The sequence below is a fragment of the Cebus imitator genome, unplaced genomic scaffold (assembly GCF_001604975.1).
Source record: "Cebus imitator isolate Cc_AM_T3 unplaced genomic scaffold, Cebus_imitator-1.0 Scaffold166, whole genome shotgun sequence".
Classification (NCBI taxonomy): Eukaryota; Metazoa; Chordata; class Mammalia; order Primates; family Cebidae; genus Cebus; species Cebus imitator.
The window spans coordinates 3,585,328-3,606,806 of record NW_016107481.1 but is presented as its reverse complement, the minus strand read 5'-3'; the positions used below and the strand labels follow the sequence as shown (position 1 = coordinate 3,606,806).

Genomic DNA, 21,479 nt, shown 5'->3' with positions numbered 1-21,479 from the left:
GTATACCTCATCTGTTTCAAACTGAGTATGGCTAACAATGAGGCAGAAAAGCAGCAAGCAGGTAGAGAGATTTATAATAGCTGCACTAGGTCCTATGGCATGAAGGGATCAGCAGAAGTCAAGAAGCCTCCTATAAGGTTTGACTTTCTTGAAAACACATTTTAATCCTGGGCCTCTTCTCTCCAAATCACCTGTTTCTTTTAGTCTTTTTCCAGTGACACTGTGTGTTGCTTCTAACGGAGGTTCAGTTTTACAGCCTTTCCCTCAAGTGTCCTATCCTAAAAGTAAAACCTGGATCATCTAAGGTGGTGGTTTTCAACAAGGGGTAATTTTGCCTCCTATCCCCGCAACACCCAGGGACATTTGGCAATGTCTGGAGACATTTTTGGGTTGTCACAATTGGAAGTAGGGTGGGGAGTGGTGCTACTGACACTGAGTGGGTATAAGCCAATTATGCTGCTAGAAATCCTACAATGCACAGGATAGGCTCCCACAACAAAAACTTAACCAACCCAAAATGCTAACAAAATGCTTACTTTGAGAAACCCTGTTCTAAGGTTTTTCTAAGTTGCTTGATTTATGGTGGAAACTGATCATAAGTTAAAAGTTTCCTCCTTTTGGATTGCTTGAACCCAGGAGTTTGAGGCTATGATGCATTATGATTATGCCCGTGAATAGCCACTGGAATCTAGCCACTGCAATCTATGTTAGGAAACATAGTAAGACCCTGTTTCTTAAAAAAAAAAAAAAAAAAAAAGTTTCTTCTTCTTATTCCTTACTTTCTCTTCTCATTTGTTTTGAGGAAATAGGATAAGAACCAGTGGTAACAACTTAGGTGAAAGGAAGCTACTTATATATCATCATTCGCTTCACCCTGGCCAATCCTAACCATGACCTGGGCCATGGTGAAAAACATATCCTGGGCCATGGTGAAAAATTCAGGAGGTGGGATAGGACTTGTGGTCAAATTGTTGGGGACAGAGGAAAAGAAGAAAACAGCAACAAAAAAATCCAAGTGAAGACAGTGGAGGGCAGTGCCTATGCCATCTGGATTGGATAATTCTTCCTGATGACGATTTAGATATAGATGAGTTGGACAGACATAATTTAGAAACCTATATAAGAAAATATGCATTTTAATGAGGTTATAACCAAAAATTTTAAATTCAACTAAAAAATTAAATCACAGATTTTCCCACAACATACTAATTCAACATACTACTTATGATTACTTAAAATCTGCATTTTTTTTCTAAGGAGCAATAACCTAATGAGTATGTAATACTAATATGTCAGTAATAAGGGCAATTACTTTTGCTCTTATTTTCCTCCTATACGAAATTAAATAACAACATACCTGCTGTAGTATAACTCATTTAGTACAATTTAGGTATTTTGAGAAATTCAATCCACTAAGCTCATTAGGGTAATTCATTATTATGCTACACATTAAAATGGTGTCTGCTTACAGTCATTTTGGAAAACTTTGACAGTAAATGCTAGAGCTGAAAATACACACACACTACAGCCTAGCAATTCCATTCGTAGGTTTATACTCAACGGAAATGTATACACTCACCAAAAGACATGTATAAGGATGTTCTCCACAGTACTACTCATAATAGCTCAAAACTGAAAAATCCTCAAATGACTATCAATGGGAGAATGAATAATACTTTTGGACATAATAAAAAATGGATAAATAAATGGAAGACTATACAGCAATGACAATGAATGAACTACAAATACATGCAACAATAAAGATGAATCTCACTTTGGTAGGTTGAATAACGGCGTCCAAAGATAGCCAGGGTCTGAATCCCTGGAACATGTGAATGTCACTTAAATGGTAAAAAAGATTTTGTAGATATGATTAAATTAAGGATCTTGAGATAGGGGGATTATCCCCGCCTTATGCAAGTGAGCCCTAAATGTAGAGGCAGGGAAAGAACTGACTACGGAAGGGAAGATGATATAATGACAAAAGCTGGCATTGATCATAGAGAGAAAGGGGTCACAAGCCCATAAATATAGGCAGTCACTAGAAGCCAACCAAGGCAAGAAAACATTCTCCCTCACAACCTCAAGAAAGAACCAACACATCTGGTACTTTGATTCGGGCTTAATGAAACTGATTTTTGGAGTTCTGATCTCCAGGACTATAAAAGAATAAATCTGTGTTGTTTTACATCACTAAGTTTGTGGTAATTTGCTATAGTGGCAACAAGAAACTAAAATATTCACAAAAATGATGAATGTAAAAAAGACTGTACTATATATGAGTGCTTTTACATAAAATAAAAAACAGGCAAAACTAGTCTATGATTTTAGAAGTCAGGATAGTAGTTACTTTCAGCAAGAAAAAAGTGTTAAGATGGGGCAAGAAGAAGGCTTCTGGGTACACATAATGCTCTGTGTTTTGATCTGAGGACTGATGATATCAGTTTGCTTAATCTGTGAAAACCTTTATTTGTGCACTGTTCTGTGTGTGTGGTATATGCAGCTTTAAAAACTGATGGCTTTTCAGCACTTATTAATCTGGTAATCTGCTGAAAAAGATATATAACATATATTCAAGGGGATGGAAAAATACTTAAGGAATAATAACTTTATTTCTCAAGAACGCTAACGATTTTGTTTCTCTCTTCAAAAGATTAAAAAAATGTTAACTGGCAAAACGTTAATAGTGACTTTTAATTCCAAAAAAAAAGGAAAAGAAAACCTAAAAGTAAAATATTGCTTAAGCAGCTTTGTTATGCCTCGATCTTATGACTGTAAATTACAAAAACACAAGTAAAACCACATTTTTTGAAATAATAGTAAACAAAAACAAAAGGCAGGTACTACATACCAAAATGTCTTTTGGGCCTAAGATTTTTGAAACTAGTAAAAATAGTAAATAGAAATCTCTCAAAAATCATTAAATATAAAAACCATTTATAAAACACATCACAATTTTATTGCTTGAAGAATACACAAGAATGTCAAAATGAAACGTCACTAGGCTTCAAACGTATAATACATTATCAGATGCAGTAAAATATTAATTAACCTGAACTCTGCATCAGANGAAATCACAAGAATGTCAAAATGAAACGTCACTAGGCTTCAAACGTATAATACATTATCAGATGCAGTAAAATATTAATTAACCTGAACTCTGCATCAGAAAAAAAAAGTTATGGAAAATATCTAAGTTGTTTACTTAAGAAACAGATATACTTAAAATAGAAAGTATAAGGATGTTACAGTACAAATTAGAAAAGCCAACATGTATTAACTTATTATTGTTCTAAGCTAGACTACCTTTGGTACTTAAACTTTGTAAAAAACAATTTCTTCTATCTCATCCAAACGCACTTCATGGATATGACATCCATGAAGTAACTTCAACTTAAAACATTCAGCAAAATTAACCTTTTCACTTCATGGGGGAAGTATATTTAATAAATGTATAACAATATTTCCCTTTTACTAAAACTGCAAAATATGATCATTAAGAAACCTAATACTTATAAAACTTTACTTGCTTAGCTCTCCAATTAAAATTGGAATCCTGGTAGCCACAAGCTATTTTTGGGCTTGGTGAATACATAAGTTTAAAAGATTTGGCAACTGACATAGGAATATAATTACTTCATACTATCTTAAGTGTCTCTTCCTTTCTATTTCCAAAATATAGACACGATACCATTTCTTCAACATCCTGGATTCCTATAATCACTACCATACTTTATTTATTAGAGCCAAATTAAAGCTTCTGTCTTTTAACAAGCAGGTAGAAACTATTGATGTTTCATATAGGACTGATCAGTTATAACACAACTTATATTACATATAGGGCTGATCAGTTATTTCAAATAGCGCTGATCAGTTATAACATAACTTCTTAAGCAAAACTAATCCTTTTTTAAAGCTATCACTCAATTATGATGGAGACAATAATGTCATCTCAAAAGGTAACGTTGGACTCTAGGCTATCTAGTCAGGAAAATGTAAAAGTAATTCTAAAAACAATAAGTAAACTGTAACTACAAGTTAAATTAAAAATCCCTCTCTTATAGCAAGCATTCTCATTAACTTTCATTTCTTTCCCCCAGCAAAGGTTTGAATATTCATGAACCTCTGTTAAACCAAGGGAACCAAAGCAATTGTTTCAAAAGTCCCACCTACATATTTGAATAATATGAGTATGGATGAACTAGGCAAGTAATACTATCAACAATTATTGAATTGGAGTGAAATAGTAAAAATCATGACAGACTTTTAAACTGGGCAGTCTCTGAAATGTCATAGTGGAGCTCAAAATGAATTATGCTGTAATAAAACTATAGTTTTTACCTCTACACAAAACAAAAACAAAATAAAAAAACATAACCACCAAATTTATACAACTACTATTGAACATACTCCGTAGTTTTTGAATGTCTTGAAGTTTTTCTAACAAGTTTATCTGAGCATATATATTTATTGCCTATATATGTACTCATTTTAAAAGACAAATTCAGATACTACAGAACTGAACACTTTTCAGCAACCTGATCCAATGACTACTGATTCATACAGCACCCCCCCTTAATAATTTAAAATTCATAAGTTTTAGTTTAGTTAAAAGGGCAGAGGAAATGCAAATGCGGATTTAGAGCTTTGTATAAATTTCACTGTATTTTTATAAACTTGAAGTTTTCTGTAACACTGTTTATTGATCAAATGAAGGACTCGCTATCTAAAATTTCATAAACACCATTAAAAATTCAAAATTGATATTATACTGAACCTTAAATTTTCAATAGTTCAAAGAGACAGTTTTTACATGTATAGCACACAAGAGATGAAACTCAATAGCAGACATCCCTAGAATACCAATGACAAGTCCACCAAGATGCATACAAAATTACAGGTAAGCATTTCTTTCACTGTTTTTGTTGTGCAGGGAAAAACATTTATAGAAGAAATAGAAACTCAGCTGGTGAATTTCAGATATCATCATCATCTTCTTCATCCTGAGAAGATCCTGCCTGATTAGATGCACTGGCTGAGGCAGCAGCAAGCTGTGCTTGTTGGGCGGCTTGCTGCATTTGAAGCCATTCCTGTTGGGCCAATTCTGCTTGTTGCTGTCTAGCCTAAACACCCAAAAAAAAAAAGTCTTTTAAAAAAACTCGCAATATATACACTTTGGTTAGATGTAGATTAGGCCAGTATTACAGACAATTATTATCATACTTGGATATTTTCAAACTACTATGTAATTGTCACATATCTGGAGAACATAAACTCTGCAGGTAAATATAATTACAGATTACTTTTTTTCTAACCCAACACAGGTCTAAGAAATTTCTCAAACTTGAGTATCTTATAAATGGTCCCCTTTCATGTCATGTAATTTATGACCTTTGGTTCAACTGAAGACGTTGAAAAAGTTGACAAAAACCTACAATATTTCCTGTGGCTCTTTCCCTGTACTTTTTTATTCCCTTCATTTCACTTGATTCTTCTGTACCCTCAAATTATAATTTTGATATAAACATTTTTCAATCTAAAATTTATTTATATGGTTTAAAAGTTCTCTAGTACAGTACCTCATAGGAAAGAAGTACTGTACATGTACGCAGTAGCTGCCCTGGTATTTCTTTGAGTTTCTTATTTTTTTCTTTCTGAGCTTCTATTACAATTCTCTAACCTACTATATGTCTCTCTGTGTCCCTCATTCCCTCTCTGTAAGTACACACATTTGTAAATACACAGATACACATACAAATATACATATCCTTCCTGTATATACACTAGTAAAAAGATACTACTTAAAATTCATTCATCTGATATATCCTCTATTAAAAACCACCACAGGATTTTAGAAACCAAGATGCGTACATATGAATTACATATGAAACAGCTAAGGCTCCTTCTCAATTTAATTTCATCTGTTTGCAGAAAAACTACACCAAAAAGGGAAAAAATGAACCTATTCTTAAAAAGGTCTTATAAATTCCCATTATAAGACCAAAACAATCTTTTCCTCCTTCTGTCTGTTCTTGCAATTGTTCTTTAAGTCTAGCTCATACCCTCCCCTAATTCCTAGTCATCATTTGAAATGCAAATCAATTAGTCTTTCTTGACCTTTCTAGGCCACATTTTATGCTCTATTTCATATACCATAATTCCCCATGCATTCCCATATCCCTCCACTTTGTTCTAGAATTATCTAAGTTTATATCTTTTGTTTCCACCACACTTGAGAATAGAGATTGTTTCCATATTCTTTGTTTCATTGCTAACACAAAGGCCCTCAATATTTTCTGAATGAACATACTACGGGAAAACAGTGATGCTCAGCATAACCTGTAACATTTAAGATTTTACCATGTACAATCCTCATTCTTCTGAATAATCTGTCATGACTTATTATCCAAATATTTCTAGATATAAATTCTAATCAGGTCATTCTTTCTTTTTTTTTTTTAAATCGTTTGTTACCAACCAAATCCAAATTTCTTAGCCTAGAGTTCAGTCCTCCAAATTAGTGTCTACTCCAACCTCTCTACAAACTTTCTTTGTAACATGTACTTTGTGTTTCAAAAAAGCCTAGAACACAAAATGTTTCCCAAATATACACCATACTGCCTCATCTTTGCTACCTTTACTCATGCTGACATTCATCCTATGTGAAATTTCCTGCCATTTACTGAAAATCTAACCTTCCTTGAAATACTATTTTCTCCTCGTGGTATATCAGTCAGTGTATAATCAGGAGATAGAAGTCAGACGAGTTACTGGAATGGAAAAAAGATAATATAAAGAATTGTTAAACAAGTATAAAGTTGCTATTAGGCAAGTGAAAAGGCAAGAGGAGAACAGCAAAATATCATGAAAGTAGCAGCCACAGGAAGCAGCCACCAACCTCAAAACTGAGGGAACAAAGGAAAATGCTGCAATTTTTAAAATCTACAAATTAAAGAAACCACTTCATGGAACTGAAACTCAGACCTTGGAAGGATGGACATAGATAAGCTGGTACAAATATATCTGGGCTTGAAGAAGGGCCCCAAGGGTTGGCATCCACATCCCCAGAGTCGGGGTATGGGGTGTGGGTTCAGGCTGGTCGTGTATTAGAGAAAATGAAAACTGAATTCAGTTTCTGCTACAGGAAAACTGATGCAACCAGAATGAAGAAGTGTTGCTGAGTTGTTCAAAGGAACTAAAAGACAAAGGGAAATAAAAGGAGTAAGCCCTTTTTCTTCCTCCATCCATGCAATCTCCTTCTAGAACCCCATTCTGGCAAGAGTCTCATGGGGAGTCAGCTAGCAAAGAGACATATGGCTTGCACAGTATTAGGTCCAGTCACAAAGCAGAGCACAGAAAGGTGGGTCTGGGGATAAGACAACTGCATACTAATTGGCACACTCCTGCACCTCCAAAATTTGACGTAATGTTCCCATACTTGGGATTTCTTTCTTTTTCTTTCTTATTTTTGTAGAGACAGGGTCTCACTATATTGCCTAGACTGGTCTTGACTGCTTGGGCTCAAGTGATCCTCCCACCTGGGCCTCCCAAAGTGCTAGGTTTACAGATGTGAACCACTATGCCCAGCCAGAATCTTTTTCTAATAATTGGTCAGCCTCGTATTATAGTTGTCTTCTTCATCCAAGTAGTCCGTCTCAAAATAGATGTCAGTGTGTCTGTGCTATACCTCCCCTACTAGATACTAAGTTTCTTAAGAAGAATGATATATTCCCATTATGGAAGAAGTGTGACAATTCCTCAAAGATGTAGAAATAGAAATTCTATTTGGTCCAGCAATCCCATTACTGAGTATATACCCAAAGGATTATAAATCAGTCTATAGTAAAGACACATGCACACGTATATTCACTGTGGCACTGTTTACAATAGCAAAGACCTGGAACCAACCCAAATGTCCACTGATGATAAGACTGGACAAGGAAAATGTGACCATGGAATACTATGAAGTCATAAAAAACGATGAGTTTGTGTCCTTTGTAGCAACACAGATGAATCTGGAAACCATCATTCTCAGCAAACTGACACAAGAACAGAAAACGTCGGTTTTCCTATGCAACAATCCTGCATGATCTGCACATGTACCCCAGAACCTAAAGTACAATAAAAATAAAAAATAAATAAAGAATAATGATATATTCATTTTTGTATATCTACAGTACCACATGTCTTGCATACAGTAGGGACATGTTAATTGAATTCTGACCTGAAATTTGTTGATTGATGGTTAGGAGTGGGGTAGTGCTGGTGTAGGTGGCAGTAGTGAAGTAGAAGAAGAAAAGTTATTATCTTTGGGGAAAGCTATCCAAGTAACCATAGTATCAGAGACTAATATAGGAAGAGTTCTACATTAAATGTTATTTTTTTAAAATCAGATGAGTAAGAATTGAAAGGAAAAAAAATTACTGAATTTGGCGATTAAATGTTTCTGCGGTAGAGCAGAAGTTAAATTTGAGAAATAAGTGGTTGTACCTTTTCAAAAAATAATAACACTGATCATTATTTATTTATTTAGAGACAGGGTCTCACAACATTATCCAGGCTAAAGTACTTTACAGGCACAATTGCTATCCACTGCAACCTTGAACTCCTGGCCTCAAGGGATTGTCCTGCCTTGATCTCCCGAGTAGCTGCGACTACAGGAAGCTGCCACCTTGCCTGATGGGTAACACAGATAATTACAGCAAAAAATGAAAGGGTTTGCGGGACACAAGGAGATGCAGAAGACCCATATATCCTGCTTGGGGCGTGCGGGCGTCCGCCGCGGTCTGTGCGCTGGGATGAGCCGGGCTTCCGGTGGAAGCGAGGGAAGCCAGTCGCAGCAGCCATGGCCAGTACAATGGTAGCAGTTGGACTGACCATTGCAGCTGCAGGATTTGCAGGCCGTTATGTTTTGCAAGCCATGAAGCATATGGAGCCTCAAGTAAAACAAGTTTTTCAAAGTCTACCAAAATCTGCCTTCAGTGGTGGCTTTTCCAGAGGTGGGTTTGAACCCAAAATGACAACGTGGGAAGCAGCATTAATACTAGGTGTAAGCCCTACTGCCAATAAAGGGAAAATAAGAGATGCTCACCGACGAATTATGCTTTTAAATCATCCTGACAAAGGAGGATCTCCTTATATAGCAGCCAAAATCAGTGAAGCTAAAGATCTACTAGAAGGTCAAGCTAAAAAATGAAGTAAATGTATCATGAATTTTAAGTACATATTACTTTATGTATATGAGTACTAGCTTTTTATAATAAAATGCCTCAGAGTTATTAAAAAAAAAAAAAAAAAAAAAGAAGACCCATATATCGTTAAAGGCACAGAGGAATAAATAAGTAAAGACTAAAGGTATTAGAAAAAACAAGGATAAGACCACTTTTACAGTAAGCAAAACTTTCTTTTGCCTAGGAAATTAGAAATCAGCCATTCTCCCTAATAATGACTATCATCTATTTTTGTAAAGAAATACGAAAAATAGTTGATTCTAACACACTGGCATATTTACTTTTATGGCAGAAATACCCAAAGAGTTCAAAACCAACTAACAGAGCTTCTCTAAAAACATTTTTAGAGTTCATAAGAAAATTGCAGGGCAAATCAAATATGTAAATTTAACCAACTTAAGCATACCTATCCTTTGTGGCCTAATCAACTACAAATAAGTATAATTTTATGACATGGAAAAAAATTCAAATAATTTCAAGTCTCTACAGAGGTTTTATTGCAAAGGTAGTTTATTCAATTTGGTAGTTTATTCAATGATCTGCAAAGCTGTGTCTTAGTTACATTTCAAATTTAATTGACTTTTAGGCACCATGGCCCAGTATCAGCTCCCATACTTTTCTCTAAACATAAAAGCATTTCTAAGCCTTTAAAACTAACTGTTGAGCTGGGCTTGCTAGTGCATATCTATAGTACCAGCTACTCGTGAGGTGGAGGCAGGAGGATCCCTTAAGCCCAGGAGTTCTAGGCTGAAGTGTGCCTGATTGAGCCCGTCAACAGCCACTGTACTCCAGCCTGGGCAACATTTTAAGTTCCCGTCTCTTTAAAAAAAAGTTGATGATAAAATTTTATTTGTATTTATTTCCACAAATCGAACATTTTTCAGTGATATTTACTCTAATGTATTTTTTTCTCTCTTGCTCTCTACTCAATCCAACCCAGGTTTGTTTTTTTTTTTTTTTTTTTTTTTTAAAATTGGGGTGTGATAGACGGTAAATAGGCATATATTTCCTAATTCACTTTTCCTTTGGAGGTTTTCATTATGTTTTAAGATTCTCACTCCCACATATTAAAATGACTCATTTATAATTTAAAGTTAACTTTAATCTTGATGTATTAAAGGTTCCCTCCTTCCAAATATTTGCTGCTACCTTCATTTAGGCTGTTATTGTGTTAACATTTAAAATCTAAAAAATGAAACAAAATGAAAGTGATAAAAATGATATATTTACTTATCCATTCTTTCATGTTTAGAACTTTAGTGCTCTAGGAAAGAAGTACTGGGCAACTGCTATAATTTTACCTCTCTGCTTCTCATCCTCACCAGAGCAAAGAAATACTAGAGATCTTCACACATAAGCCAGGTAAGAAACAGGGGAGATAAAAAAGAAAAATAAAAAACAGGTAATAGGGATAGAGAAGTGAAGACAGGTATGGCAGGCAGTCAATTATTTCCTCAAATTTTTCCCTGGCAAGGATAATGCATATTCTATTTAAAAGCCCTATAATAAGTTTAAGCAGATAAAATGGAGGCTAGAGCATCAGCATGGTATTGTAGAAACAGTACAGGCTTTGGGGTCAAAATATATAAGTTTAAATATAGATTCCAACACTTCCTAACTTTCTGAACTTACTGTCTTATTTAGGTCAATCTTTCCCACTCAATCTTTCCCAGTAGACTAAATAACGACAGGAACCTTGACTCTCTTGTTCACTCTTGTAAGCCTAGCACCTAGCATGATGCTTGATAAATTGCGAGGACTTCAGTAAGTAACTGTAGAACAAATGAAAAATAATTCCAAGCAAATTTTTCCAACTCTGAGTCTATTTCCTAATATGTAAATGAATACAATAAAATGTATACTTCACAAAAACTCTGCAAAGTTTCTATGTATTTAAAGTATCCAGGAGAGCATCTTCTGTCACTAAATGTTTAATTTAGCATTCTCTAGGTGGTCTGCAACCGCATAAATCAATAAATAGCCATTAATGTTTTTAAAACATCAACACCTCTTCTTCCGTACCTCATATTCATATGGATTATAATACTGCATGTACTCATGCCTGCTTCAAGGCTTTTCCTCTTTAGTGCCTATGATAGGTTGTTGTGAGGATTAAATGAGATAATGCAATTAAATTACTTGGCAATGTGATTAACATATGGTTAGAACTCAATAAATTTAAGTTTTTATTTTCTCATAAGTTTAAATGGTACTTGGTATCTAGTGACTAACAATACTTAAGACTCAAATGCACTTTGATGTAAACCAAACTGACTGTTATAGCTGCAGAGAGATCAGCTACAGGACTAATCTGGAAGAGTTTATCTAAAATGATGCTTCCCAGTTCTAATGGTTACTACAGCTTCTCTTCTATTCACTCCAAAGCTGCCTTATAATTTCACGAGAGGCCAGAACTGAGAAGGGAAAAAACAGCCTTGCAACCAATTCCTCTCTCTTTTCTTTTTGAAACAAGAAATATTAGTACTTGGTTTTAATCCATCAGAGACTAGATATTAGAATTATAACAAGAAAAGAAGAAGACATTTTCTCCCTTTCTTTGCTCTACTATCCTTAAGATTTTTTTTAAGAGTAAAATGCTTCAAAGGTGTATATTAAAGACCATATTTAACTACACAGTTGACATTAATCAGATTTTGCTTGTATGCCATGGATCATAAAATCTGCATAGTATTTTCTCATCAGCTCATCATTTTAAATCTTAAGAATATTTAGGTATACTTTTCATGCTTTAAAATGGTCATTCTGTCTGAAAAAGATATCAAAGTGAAATTTCAATGGGTATTTGGAGTTGTTCTCTTTAGAAAACAGACTGCTGCAAACATTTACTTTCACATAAACCAGAGTCAAATTGGTCAGCTCTGAATACTAGATTCTATAATCAATTAGCTAGAAAAAGGGAATCCTCAGTGTATGTCTGTTAATTTAGGAAGCAATTTCAAAAGCAAACAGGGTAGGATTCAAAAGAAAATAATTTAAATACATTACTTACTTTTGCAAATAATTCTTGTTGCTGTCTCAATAACTCTTCTTCAGGAATGCCAAGGTTTTCCAAACGAGAACTGGCCTTTCTTCTTTTTAATGCTACTGTTTTACACTCTTGCAAGACTTCTTTTACTTCACTGATATAAGAGCCAAATCCCAAACTTTCTAGTGCTAGAGAAATGAAAATATTAAAATATGAAAGGGTGATAAAACACAGCTTTCCTCCAACCTGTGGATCACAAAGTTTTTCTGAGTTTTTCTTTGTAGGAGGGGAATGTTTTGCTGTTTTCTAATAATTGTACCTATTTTATAGTTGTACAACAGTTGTCTGGGCAGCAAGACAAGTATTTTATCAACCTGCTAAATATTAGGTGGCAAATCAGTTAAAACTTGAGGAACCAAGGCACATGCCTTCACTTTTCATTCTGACTAATTCTTAAAAGACCAAAGCATTTCCTGTAACTGGGAGGAAAAAAAAGCCCAATATAAGAACATACGGTTTTAGTAAGAAAAAACCCTTTGTGTCATTTGACTTAGAAAAAGTAGGCTGGTAACACATTCTCTACTAAGTTTCAGTAGGACAGAATAAAAGGACAGATGAGTTTTTCTTTTGTCCAACACACCAACAGGAGGCTATTTTTAGCAGATACCAAATACTGGTGGAAATAAGTCATGAAATTCAGCACTTACAGTCAGCCATCAAGGTTTCTCTTGAAAACAAAACTTAACAGAAAAAATAAAAACATTTTAAAATGATGTGGCAGAAAAACTGAGATGAAAGAAGACTATAAGGATACAAGAAGCATTAATAAAATTTTTTCTCCCCTTTTCATATTTAGAAAGGAAATTTTATAGGAAAAAAAATGGGCTGGGCATGGTGGCTCGTGACTTTAATTCCAGCACTTTGGGTGGCCAAGGTGGGAGGATCCCTTTATTCCAGGAGTTCAAGACCACCCTGGGCAACATGGCAAGACCTCATCTCTACAAAAAAATAAAAAAATTAGCTGGGTGTGATGGCTCATGCCTATGGTTCCAGTTGCTTAGGAGGCTGAAGCGGGAGGATTGCACGAGACCAGGAGATTGAGGATGTGGTAAGCCATGACTACATTGCTGTACTCCAGCCTGGATGACACAGCAAGACCCTATCTCAAAAAAATAAAAATAAAAAAATAAATCACACACTCTAAATACCTTCTGTAACCCAGAAAAGACAAGGCATAAAATTTCCTGCTCATAGTATATTTTATAGTTTTGGTATGTTGACTAATGTCCTAAAGGAATATTTTGTATTGTGAACCAATGACGAAACATAGGTGGTAAAAAACACAGTAAATCAATTTACCTCATCAGTTCTTGTAGTCTTTCAATCATTATGTTGAATTAGATTGCTTTTAGCATATATGCTCTCACTTCTAACTTCAGGGATTTGCTCTTCTGAGAGAATGCCAAATATACCTTTACAAATCCACATGCCCATGCAAACTGTTGTTTTAAGACATTTTGAATGATTTACAACTTTAATTATTTCCAATGTTAAGCTGTTTTTATCAACCTTCTTTAGAAATAACCTGATGCCAAAAAGCAGAGTACTGTACTATTAATAAGTTAACTCATCTCCCCTGACCTCCCTAAAAACTTCAGAAAAGCGTTAATCTAAGTTCTGTATATCAAATTCACCAACATATAATTCTGGCTTCAAAGAGTTTGAGATATAATGGGAAAATAAGTGACAACTAGGCAGCCTGTATTTTTCATTTGAATTGACAGACTGATTTATTGTTTTAAGTGTCAATGATAGAAGCCAACGTTTTTCTATTATCTTTTTTCTTTTTAAAAATCTTTTCTACTACATAGAAAATTTTAACAAGGTTGGCTGGAGACAATACCAAAAAAACCCAAGTGAATGGTTTATGGTTTCCCACCATATTCTAAAGAAAGTCTGATTTCCTAGTCCTATACCAAAGTCATCCAAGATCTAGGCCATGCTAATTTTCCAGCTTTATTTCTGCCATTAAATCCCTGCATACTTCTGCTAAATATGACTGCTCAACATTTCTCAAGGAGCCAGTTTCTCACATTCATGTTGATGGCAATAAACTCAAGGCACAGATTAAACCCATCTTCAAATTAAGCTTGCTTGATCCTTCCAAACAGACATAATCTCCCCTTTTTAGATGAGATAGACCTAGAACTGAAATTTGGTTGACACAGTATTTGTAAAACCTTGGATCAATTGTTTAATATGTCTAAGCTTCAGTTTTTCCCTCTATAAAATGAGAATAGCATCCATTTCATAATAGCTTCCTACAACCAGGAGCAAGTACAGTGGTTAAGCATGCAGGCCTTAAAGCCAACTGCCAGGGACTGACTCCAAACTCTGCTTCATATTAGCTGTGTGACCCTTCACTTCTGAGCCTCACAGTTTTCTCACCTCTAAGAAAGAATAACAATAGCACCCACATCTCATTGGATCAGGATGTGAATAAATGAATTAATGTAAGAGATCAGAACAAAGGCTTGTCCCACAGAGTGAGCAATATATTATACATTTATTATCACATTGTGGCTGAGCACAGTGTCTCATGCCTGTAACCTCAGTGTTTTGGGAGGCCAAGACAGGAGGACAGATTGAGGCCAGGAGTTCCAGACCAGTGTGGGCAACACAGTGAGACCCTGTGTCTACAAAAAATTAAAAATTAGCCAGGCACAGTGGTGCATGCCTGTAGTCCCAGCTACTTGGGAGGCTGAGGCAGGAAAATCACTTATGCCCATGAGTTTGAGGCCACAGTGAACTATGACTGTGGCACTGTACTCCAACCTGGGTGAGAGAGCAAGACCCTGCCTCTTAAAAATTAAAAACAATAAATCGATATCATATTATTAGTTTTAAGATTGTGGGAATCAACAGTTAATTAACATAAGGCATTTAACAGCATCTAGCACATTAGAATCACTTAACCAACTCAGACTATGTATTACTCATCTTTATTTTTAAAATTTAAAAGAGTACCCTTGTAAGTGTATAGGACCTAAATAAATGTATAGCTATATAATATCACATTTAAATTCAAGCTGGACAAGCATATTGATAAAAAATTAAATTGATGAAATTAACAAATCAACACACTGGAGAGACAACCCTCCAAAATAGCATGAACTACTAGACACTAAGAAAATCCAAGCCAGCCAACCATGGTGGCTCATGCCTGTAATCCCGGCACTTGGGAAGGCCAAGGCAAGGGGATCACTTGAGGTCAGGAGTTAGAGATCAGCCTGGCCCACATGACAACACCTTGTCTCTAAAAAAAAATTACAAAAAGTAGCTAGGTATGGTGGCCCATGTCTGTAATCCCAGCTACTCAGAAGGCTGAGGCACGAGAATCACTTGAACCTGAGAGGCAGAGGTTGTACTGAGCCGAGATCACACCACTGCACTCCAGCCTGATAGAACATCACTCTGTCTCAAAAATAAATAAATAAAATAATAATAATAATAATACTAAAGAAAGAAAATCCAATCCAAGCTATTTTTAACCATGGAGGGCTTGAATTTAAAAACTCAAAAAATATATAACTACCTTTAAAAATATTTAAGGCTGAGAACACTGCTTTCAAGAAACTGGCAAGTAGGTCCAAGGTTAATATTTAATATTATTCAAAGACTTGCCATATGTAAAAACTATACTCTCAGTAAAATAGTTGAAAAGGAGCAGCCATAAATTTAACTTCAAAAATTTCATTGACTTTAATTTTGAACACATTTGGCTAACAGATATCAATAACTGGCCACAGTACCTTCTAAATAGGGAGATATTTTACATCTTTTGCTATCATTCCCATTTTATCATTAGTTATCATTCCCATTTTATGCAAAGAGAATATTAAAGAATAAAGGAAATGGCTACCAAGCAGGGCCACCATTTATGGTTGTATAGATTGTTCAGTACAACATACTAGAGGACCATTCTTATTGTAAATATCATAAATTTGTATGTTTACTGTGACACTTTTTCTAGCAGACAGTAGTAGCAATGCTTTTTAAGGAAGGAGTGCCTTTTTCTAATTTGTACAAAGGGAACTTATGGACTATTGATGGCCCTATTCTAAGGATCTCATGTTTCTAAAACAGAAAAATATATTTTTTTAAATTTGTGGGTAAAACTAACACACATCACTATATATCACCCTCTGCCATGTATCTTAAAACCACAAACGGCAAAGTCCATGGTGTATGTAGGAGAAAAAATACTTAGCACATTTTTCAGCTTAAAAGACAGATGTTAACAAGACAGCTATTCAAATAACAAAAAAAGTAAAAACTTCTCCTAAGCAACAATAATCTTCATGTATGCTTATCTTATTTTACAAAGTGATGTACTCCTGCAAAGTTCTGTCATAACATAAATTTATGTGAATCACTTTATACTTCATATGCATAAAATGTTTTTTCATTTTTAAAATTATGTGATATATAGTACCCTTTAAATACTATATAAAGCAGCATTCTCTAATTTCACCATTTTCTTTTGCTTGTGGGAGGGAAGGGCTTAATGTATTTCACATAAAATACATTAAGAGGATGTAGGCCAACGTGACTTCTTGGCTCATTATCCTCGCAGAGGTTTCTGAAGACCCTTAAGAATCATGTCCTCCATGGTATTACTACTGGGAATCTTGGATAACAATGAGAGATGAATGGCAGAGAAGGAATTGAGTATCATATATCTTAATATCCTTCATAGTATCTAGCACAATGCCAAGTACTTGGTAGTATTCAATAAGTAATTGTAGGGTGGCTGAAGGAAAACAGGAACAGGCTTTAGAGCAAAGCTTCTCAAAGTGTGGTCCATGGACTTGTGCTAGAACTGCTCCTAATGGATACGGATTAGTTAAGTATAGAAAGTCAAAGCATTTAAGTACCTTCACTGCAATTTGACAAAAAAATTTTATGTCTATTGAATCTAATAGTAAAAAATGGAGTGTTGGTCTTTTGCTCATCTTTTCTAGTGATCCATTTTCATGTTATCTTACAAAGGTACCAGTGTGAGAAGGACAGGAATTTTTTTAAAACTCTTTCAACATAAGACAGCTTGGAGCAACTCAATGGCTGAAGATGCAAACTCTCAGATACTCTTTCAAACTTTTACTACTTTCAGTTACTATTCTCATAAATGTGAGGGCAGATATTTCATGTAAGGTTCTCAACCCCTAATTCTCAAAAATTACAATACCTGAAATCAAGTTTTATATAAGAAAGCCTTAAACGATTTGCCTAAAGTTAAAGAATTGTCAGTGCAGAACCTACAGCTCTTGACTCTCAATATCAATTCTTTCTATAAGGCAGCAGAACATGTTAGAACTCATTCAAGAATACATGTTCACAAAACACTCCAACAAAATAGGAATACAAAATAGCTCAGAACTCGCTCTATTCATGTGTCTATGATCTTACTACCAAGTCTACTTTCTTAAACTCAAAATAAGCTAAACAGAAACCAATTTTTTTAAAAACTAAGTTATTTCATAAATTTACTGGTGATAAAATTAGTTTAACTTTAACTTGCATTTTACAGAACTACCTCAAAATGCTTAATTTGCTCAGACAAGATAAAACAAGGTGATAAATGAACAAGTGAAATGTCCTGAAGCAAAGTCTAGTTCATTAAACTTATCATTAAAACCCAAACTTCCAACATGTGAGAATCATACCCCTTTAAAATGTACATTTATTCCACTTGGCTATATTCTACATTCCTAATCAATGCTGACAGAAAAGTATAAAATATGTCATATCTATTATGATTTGTATATAGGAACACACTTCAAACACCTAAAACATATAAATCTTAAGAATTTCTTTAAAAATTTATCCTCTCAAAACAGAACTTCTTTGGAACAATTAAACAATATGAGATTACAAATGTATAACGTCTACAACCCCAATTGGGGAGAATTCTTGGGTGAAAATGTAGATTCTTATCCACTTAATAGCATAATAAAAGAAAAAAAGTAAATTTATAAGACTGTAACAGGTCAATACATGATTTTTTTAAATGAATAAATCATCTTCATTACACAAAGAAAATGCTTTTTCATTATAACTTTCTGACTCATGTTAAACTTCATTTAGCATATTCCAAAGTTGAACTATTTAGCATACTGCTTGCTACAGCTGCACTTCTATTCCATCATGTCAATCAGAAATCTAAATATATCCTAGAAAAGAATTAACTCTCCCCAAGAAGACAGACTGTAATATGTTATTAGGTTTTTGGAATGATCCCGACTTCTGTAGTGTAAACAAATGTTTAGGCAGACCCTGTTGAAATCTTCTGCAATTTTCATTAGAAAAGCAATGTTGATAAAAGGTTCTTTTTCCTTTTTATGAGTTGTAAAAAGAAATTTCAGCTATCTGTGCTGGATAATCTTGTGAAAGACTTATGACAGCAATCACACATACAATGTAAAAATAAATACGCAAGAGAAAAAGTAGACAACTTGGCTTTCATTTTACTTGCTAGAGTATTCAGTACTCCAAACAAGTAGAAAAAAAAAAAATACTAGTTTTAAGAATCAAATATGCTTTTTCCTAGGGATTTTTCTTCTATGGACTGAAATGGGCAGGATATATTTTTAAAACACCCTCAAGACATCATAAAGGATTAAAAATGAATCACTTAATCCTTTTGTCAATATTGAAAGTAAAATATTGGATATGGTCAACATAAGCAGATGTGTTCTCTACTTCAGTACAACAGGAAAGTCACATTTTAAAAAGTTAAATTACAGAAATTAAGTGATAGACAACTATCTGCCTACCAAAATGATTAAAATTAACCATTTTTTCCCTGATTTCACAAGCAATCAATACTTTTAAATTAGATTACGAAAGGCAAGTTCTCACCTCAAACTGAGTACAACTCTTTCACAAGAGTACATGTAAAAAAAAAAAAAAATCGCAAAAGGTACATTCCCAAAACATTATGACTAGTAAATATCTTTCTCCTCTCTGAAACCATCAGAATACAGTCCCCCAAATCCCTATTACAGGACCAAATCCTTTCCAGGATAAAAGAAGCTGTTGAAGCTTTCAGAAGTGCTGTTCAATAAAAGCTTAAGTGTATACATTCAAATGGTAATGACAGTAGGAAAGGACAAGGAAATTTTCCGTTAAAAAAAAAAAAAAAAAAAAAAAAAAAAAAAAAAAAAAAAAAAAAAAAAAAAAAAAAACGAAACTTACATAAACTTTCAATCCAAGATTGTAAAACTTACCACCACAGAACAGAACAAAGCAAAAGACATAAAAGCAAACAAAAAGAAGAAACAAAAATTTAAAAGTTCACCCTTTTCTTACAGAATGGAACAGGAGTGAGTGCTTTGGTAGCTCATTCATGAACGTACCATCAAACCATTTTTAAAGCAGAAAACATACTCCTTTTATTCAACAACGATAAACGTGACAACGTTGAACACATCGCATGTTAAGAATCTTTTAACTCATGTGTTCAGAAGATAAATCTTTTCCTCTACATTGGCGAAAGGTTAGGTGGGGAAGGGATGCTCTGTCTCCACTCAAGCTTGAAGTTCCTCTGTCGGAATTTTAACTTTCCAAAGGAGAACTTCTGCGTTCCTTAATTATTATCTAAATTCAACTTCAGGCAAGCAATTCTTGTTGCTTTGGCTTACCTGGCTGTAAAGTGAGATCACTCTTATTCTTTATGTTTTGGGGACGTTGACCTAAATGTTTGCACTCCTTCCGCGTATTCGCTGGATGAAAAGTACTGCAAGAATGCTACAAAAGGAGTGTTTTAAAGCACCGGCTGCCTACATGCCAGTCTAGCTTTTTCATGAAGTTACATACCAGTGAAAAGGAATGAAGGCTTTGACACGAACAGGTCACGCGATTAGCAGACTGTCCCCCTAGACCCTCATTCAAACCAATTCCCACACATGACTTACCTTGTATGACATGCTCTGGTGAGATGGTCTTCTTTTCCGATTTGTTACAAATCTCATTGGCTTCAGAAGATATAAGGTGAATGAATTCAGTGCAGCAGTTCACCACCAGCTCTCGAGCATCGTTGGCCACTCGGACATTAGGAAGAGTCTCTTTGATCATTTTATTGATAGCAGCTCTTGGGATAGTGAGATCATCATCGTTGCCAGACGAGGAAGCCATAGTACCTTCCTGTTTCTCGCGCCTCGACTTTTAAAAACTCCCCAGCTCTGGTCCACTACTCTACGGATATTTCTCAAAACGCCGCCCTCGGAGAGTGATCCCGGGGGGTGCTCTTCGAAGAGAGTGCAGAAAATGAACGGAGGAGGAGCTGGCTTGAGGGCTGGGAACACCCGAGTGTGTAAGAGATTTAGGATGAGTTTGGGAGGAAAGTGGAGGCCTGAGGATTCTAGAGAGAATACAGCCCCGGCTGAGGAGGGGAAAGCACTGTGGTCCGGAAATTTGAGCGGCCGGGGAACCACCTTCGGGTCTCCTCAGAGGGGCGGGCGCTGTCGCCTAACTGGTCCCCAACGGCGTCGGAGCAGAGGCAAGATCCAGGGGCACTGGCCTCGCCGCGGTACCGGGTGGGTACCCAGCGGGCTCGGCTCTACAGAGCCCGAGGCCCCGCTGCCGCCGCCGCCGCCGCCGCTAGCAGCCGTTGCCGCCGCCTCGGCCAAACCATCCTTCAGACACCCGCGCCGCCGCCTCACAACATGTCCGCCGCTGCCGCTACCGCTGCTGGAACGGCGACGGCCGCCTGGGAACTAATATGGACAGAGCCAGGCACAGTGGGAGTCGCACTGGCGGCCTCCGTGGCCGCGTAGCCCGAACGTAGATCTTGGAAGCCGAAGCGGCGGCAACGGTGGTCCCTCCAGAGGCCAGGGAAGGTTTACTGGAAGCCGCTCCCGACACCCTTTGCGCCACCGGAAGCCTCGATCCCTCAGATTTCCCCCTCCCTCCCGGACCGACTTCCGGGTGTGGCTGCAGCCCTTCCCCCACCAAGGCCGGCTGCAGCCGCCAGCTCGCTCTGCCAGCAGCTTCCGCCTGCTGTGGTCCTGGCTAGCGCTTGGGGATCTCGTCCCTTCAGAGGCCCTAGCCAGGCAAGCGCGCGCGTCACTGTACGGGAGAGATCCAAGCATGCACTTGTTCTGGGGCCGGGACGCTGGATCTGGGAAGGGGTCGGTGGCCGGGTAGATGGGCGAGGAGGGATTGTCTCTACCCTCTTTCAAGCAGCTGAGGCCTCCGAACCC

At 36.1% G+C, this 21,479-nt stretch overlaps 2 protein-coding genes across 2 annotated transcripts; one reads left to right on the top strand and one right to left on the bottom strand.

The window, feature by feature from the left end:
* Window positions 1-736: 736 nt before the first annotated feature.
* On the bottom strand, window positions 737-21,148 carry DR1 (down-regulator of transcription 1). Its single transcript, XM_017544190.2, has 4 exons — window positions 20,193-21,148; window positions 12,241-12,404; window positions 3,154-5,123; window positions 737-3,052 (listed from the first exon to the last, which is right to left on the bottom strand). Exons 1-3 carry the CDS (start codon window positions 20,410-20,412, stop codon window positions 4,977-4,979), a joined length of 531 nt encoding a protein of 176 aa, XP_017399679.1. The 5' UTR covers window positions 20,413-21,148; the 3' UTR covers window positions 737-3,052; window positions 3,154-4,976.
* Window positions 8,690-9,278, top strand: LOC119473542 (mitochondrial import inner membrane translocase subunit TIM14-like). The gene has a single exon (XM_037744164.1). It carries the CDS (start codon window positions 8,846-8,848, stop codon window positions 9,194-9,196), a length of 351 nt encoding a protein of 116 aa, XP_037600092.1. The 5' UTR covers window positions 8,690-8,845; the 3' UTR covers window positions 9,197-9,278.
* Window positions 21,149-21,479: the final 331 nt, after the last annotated feature.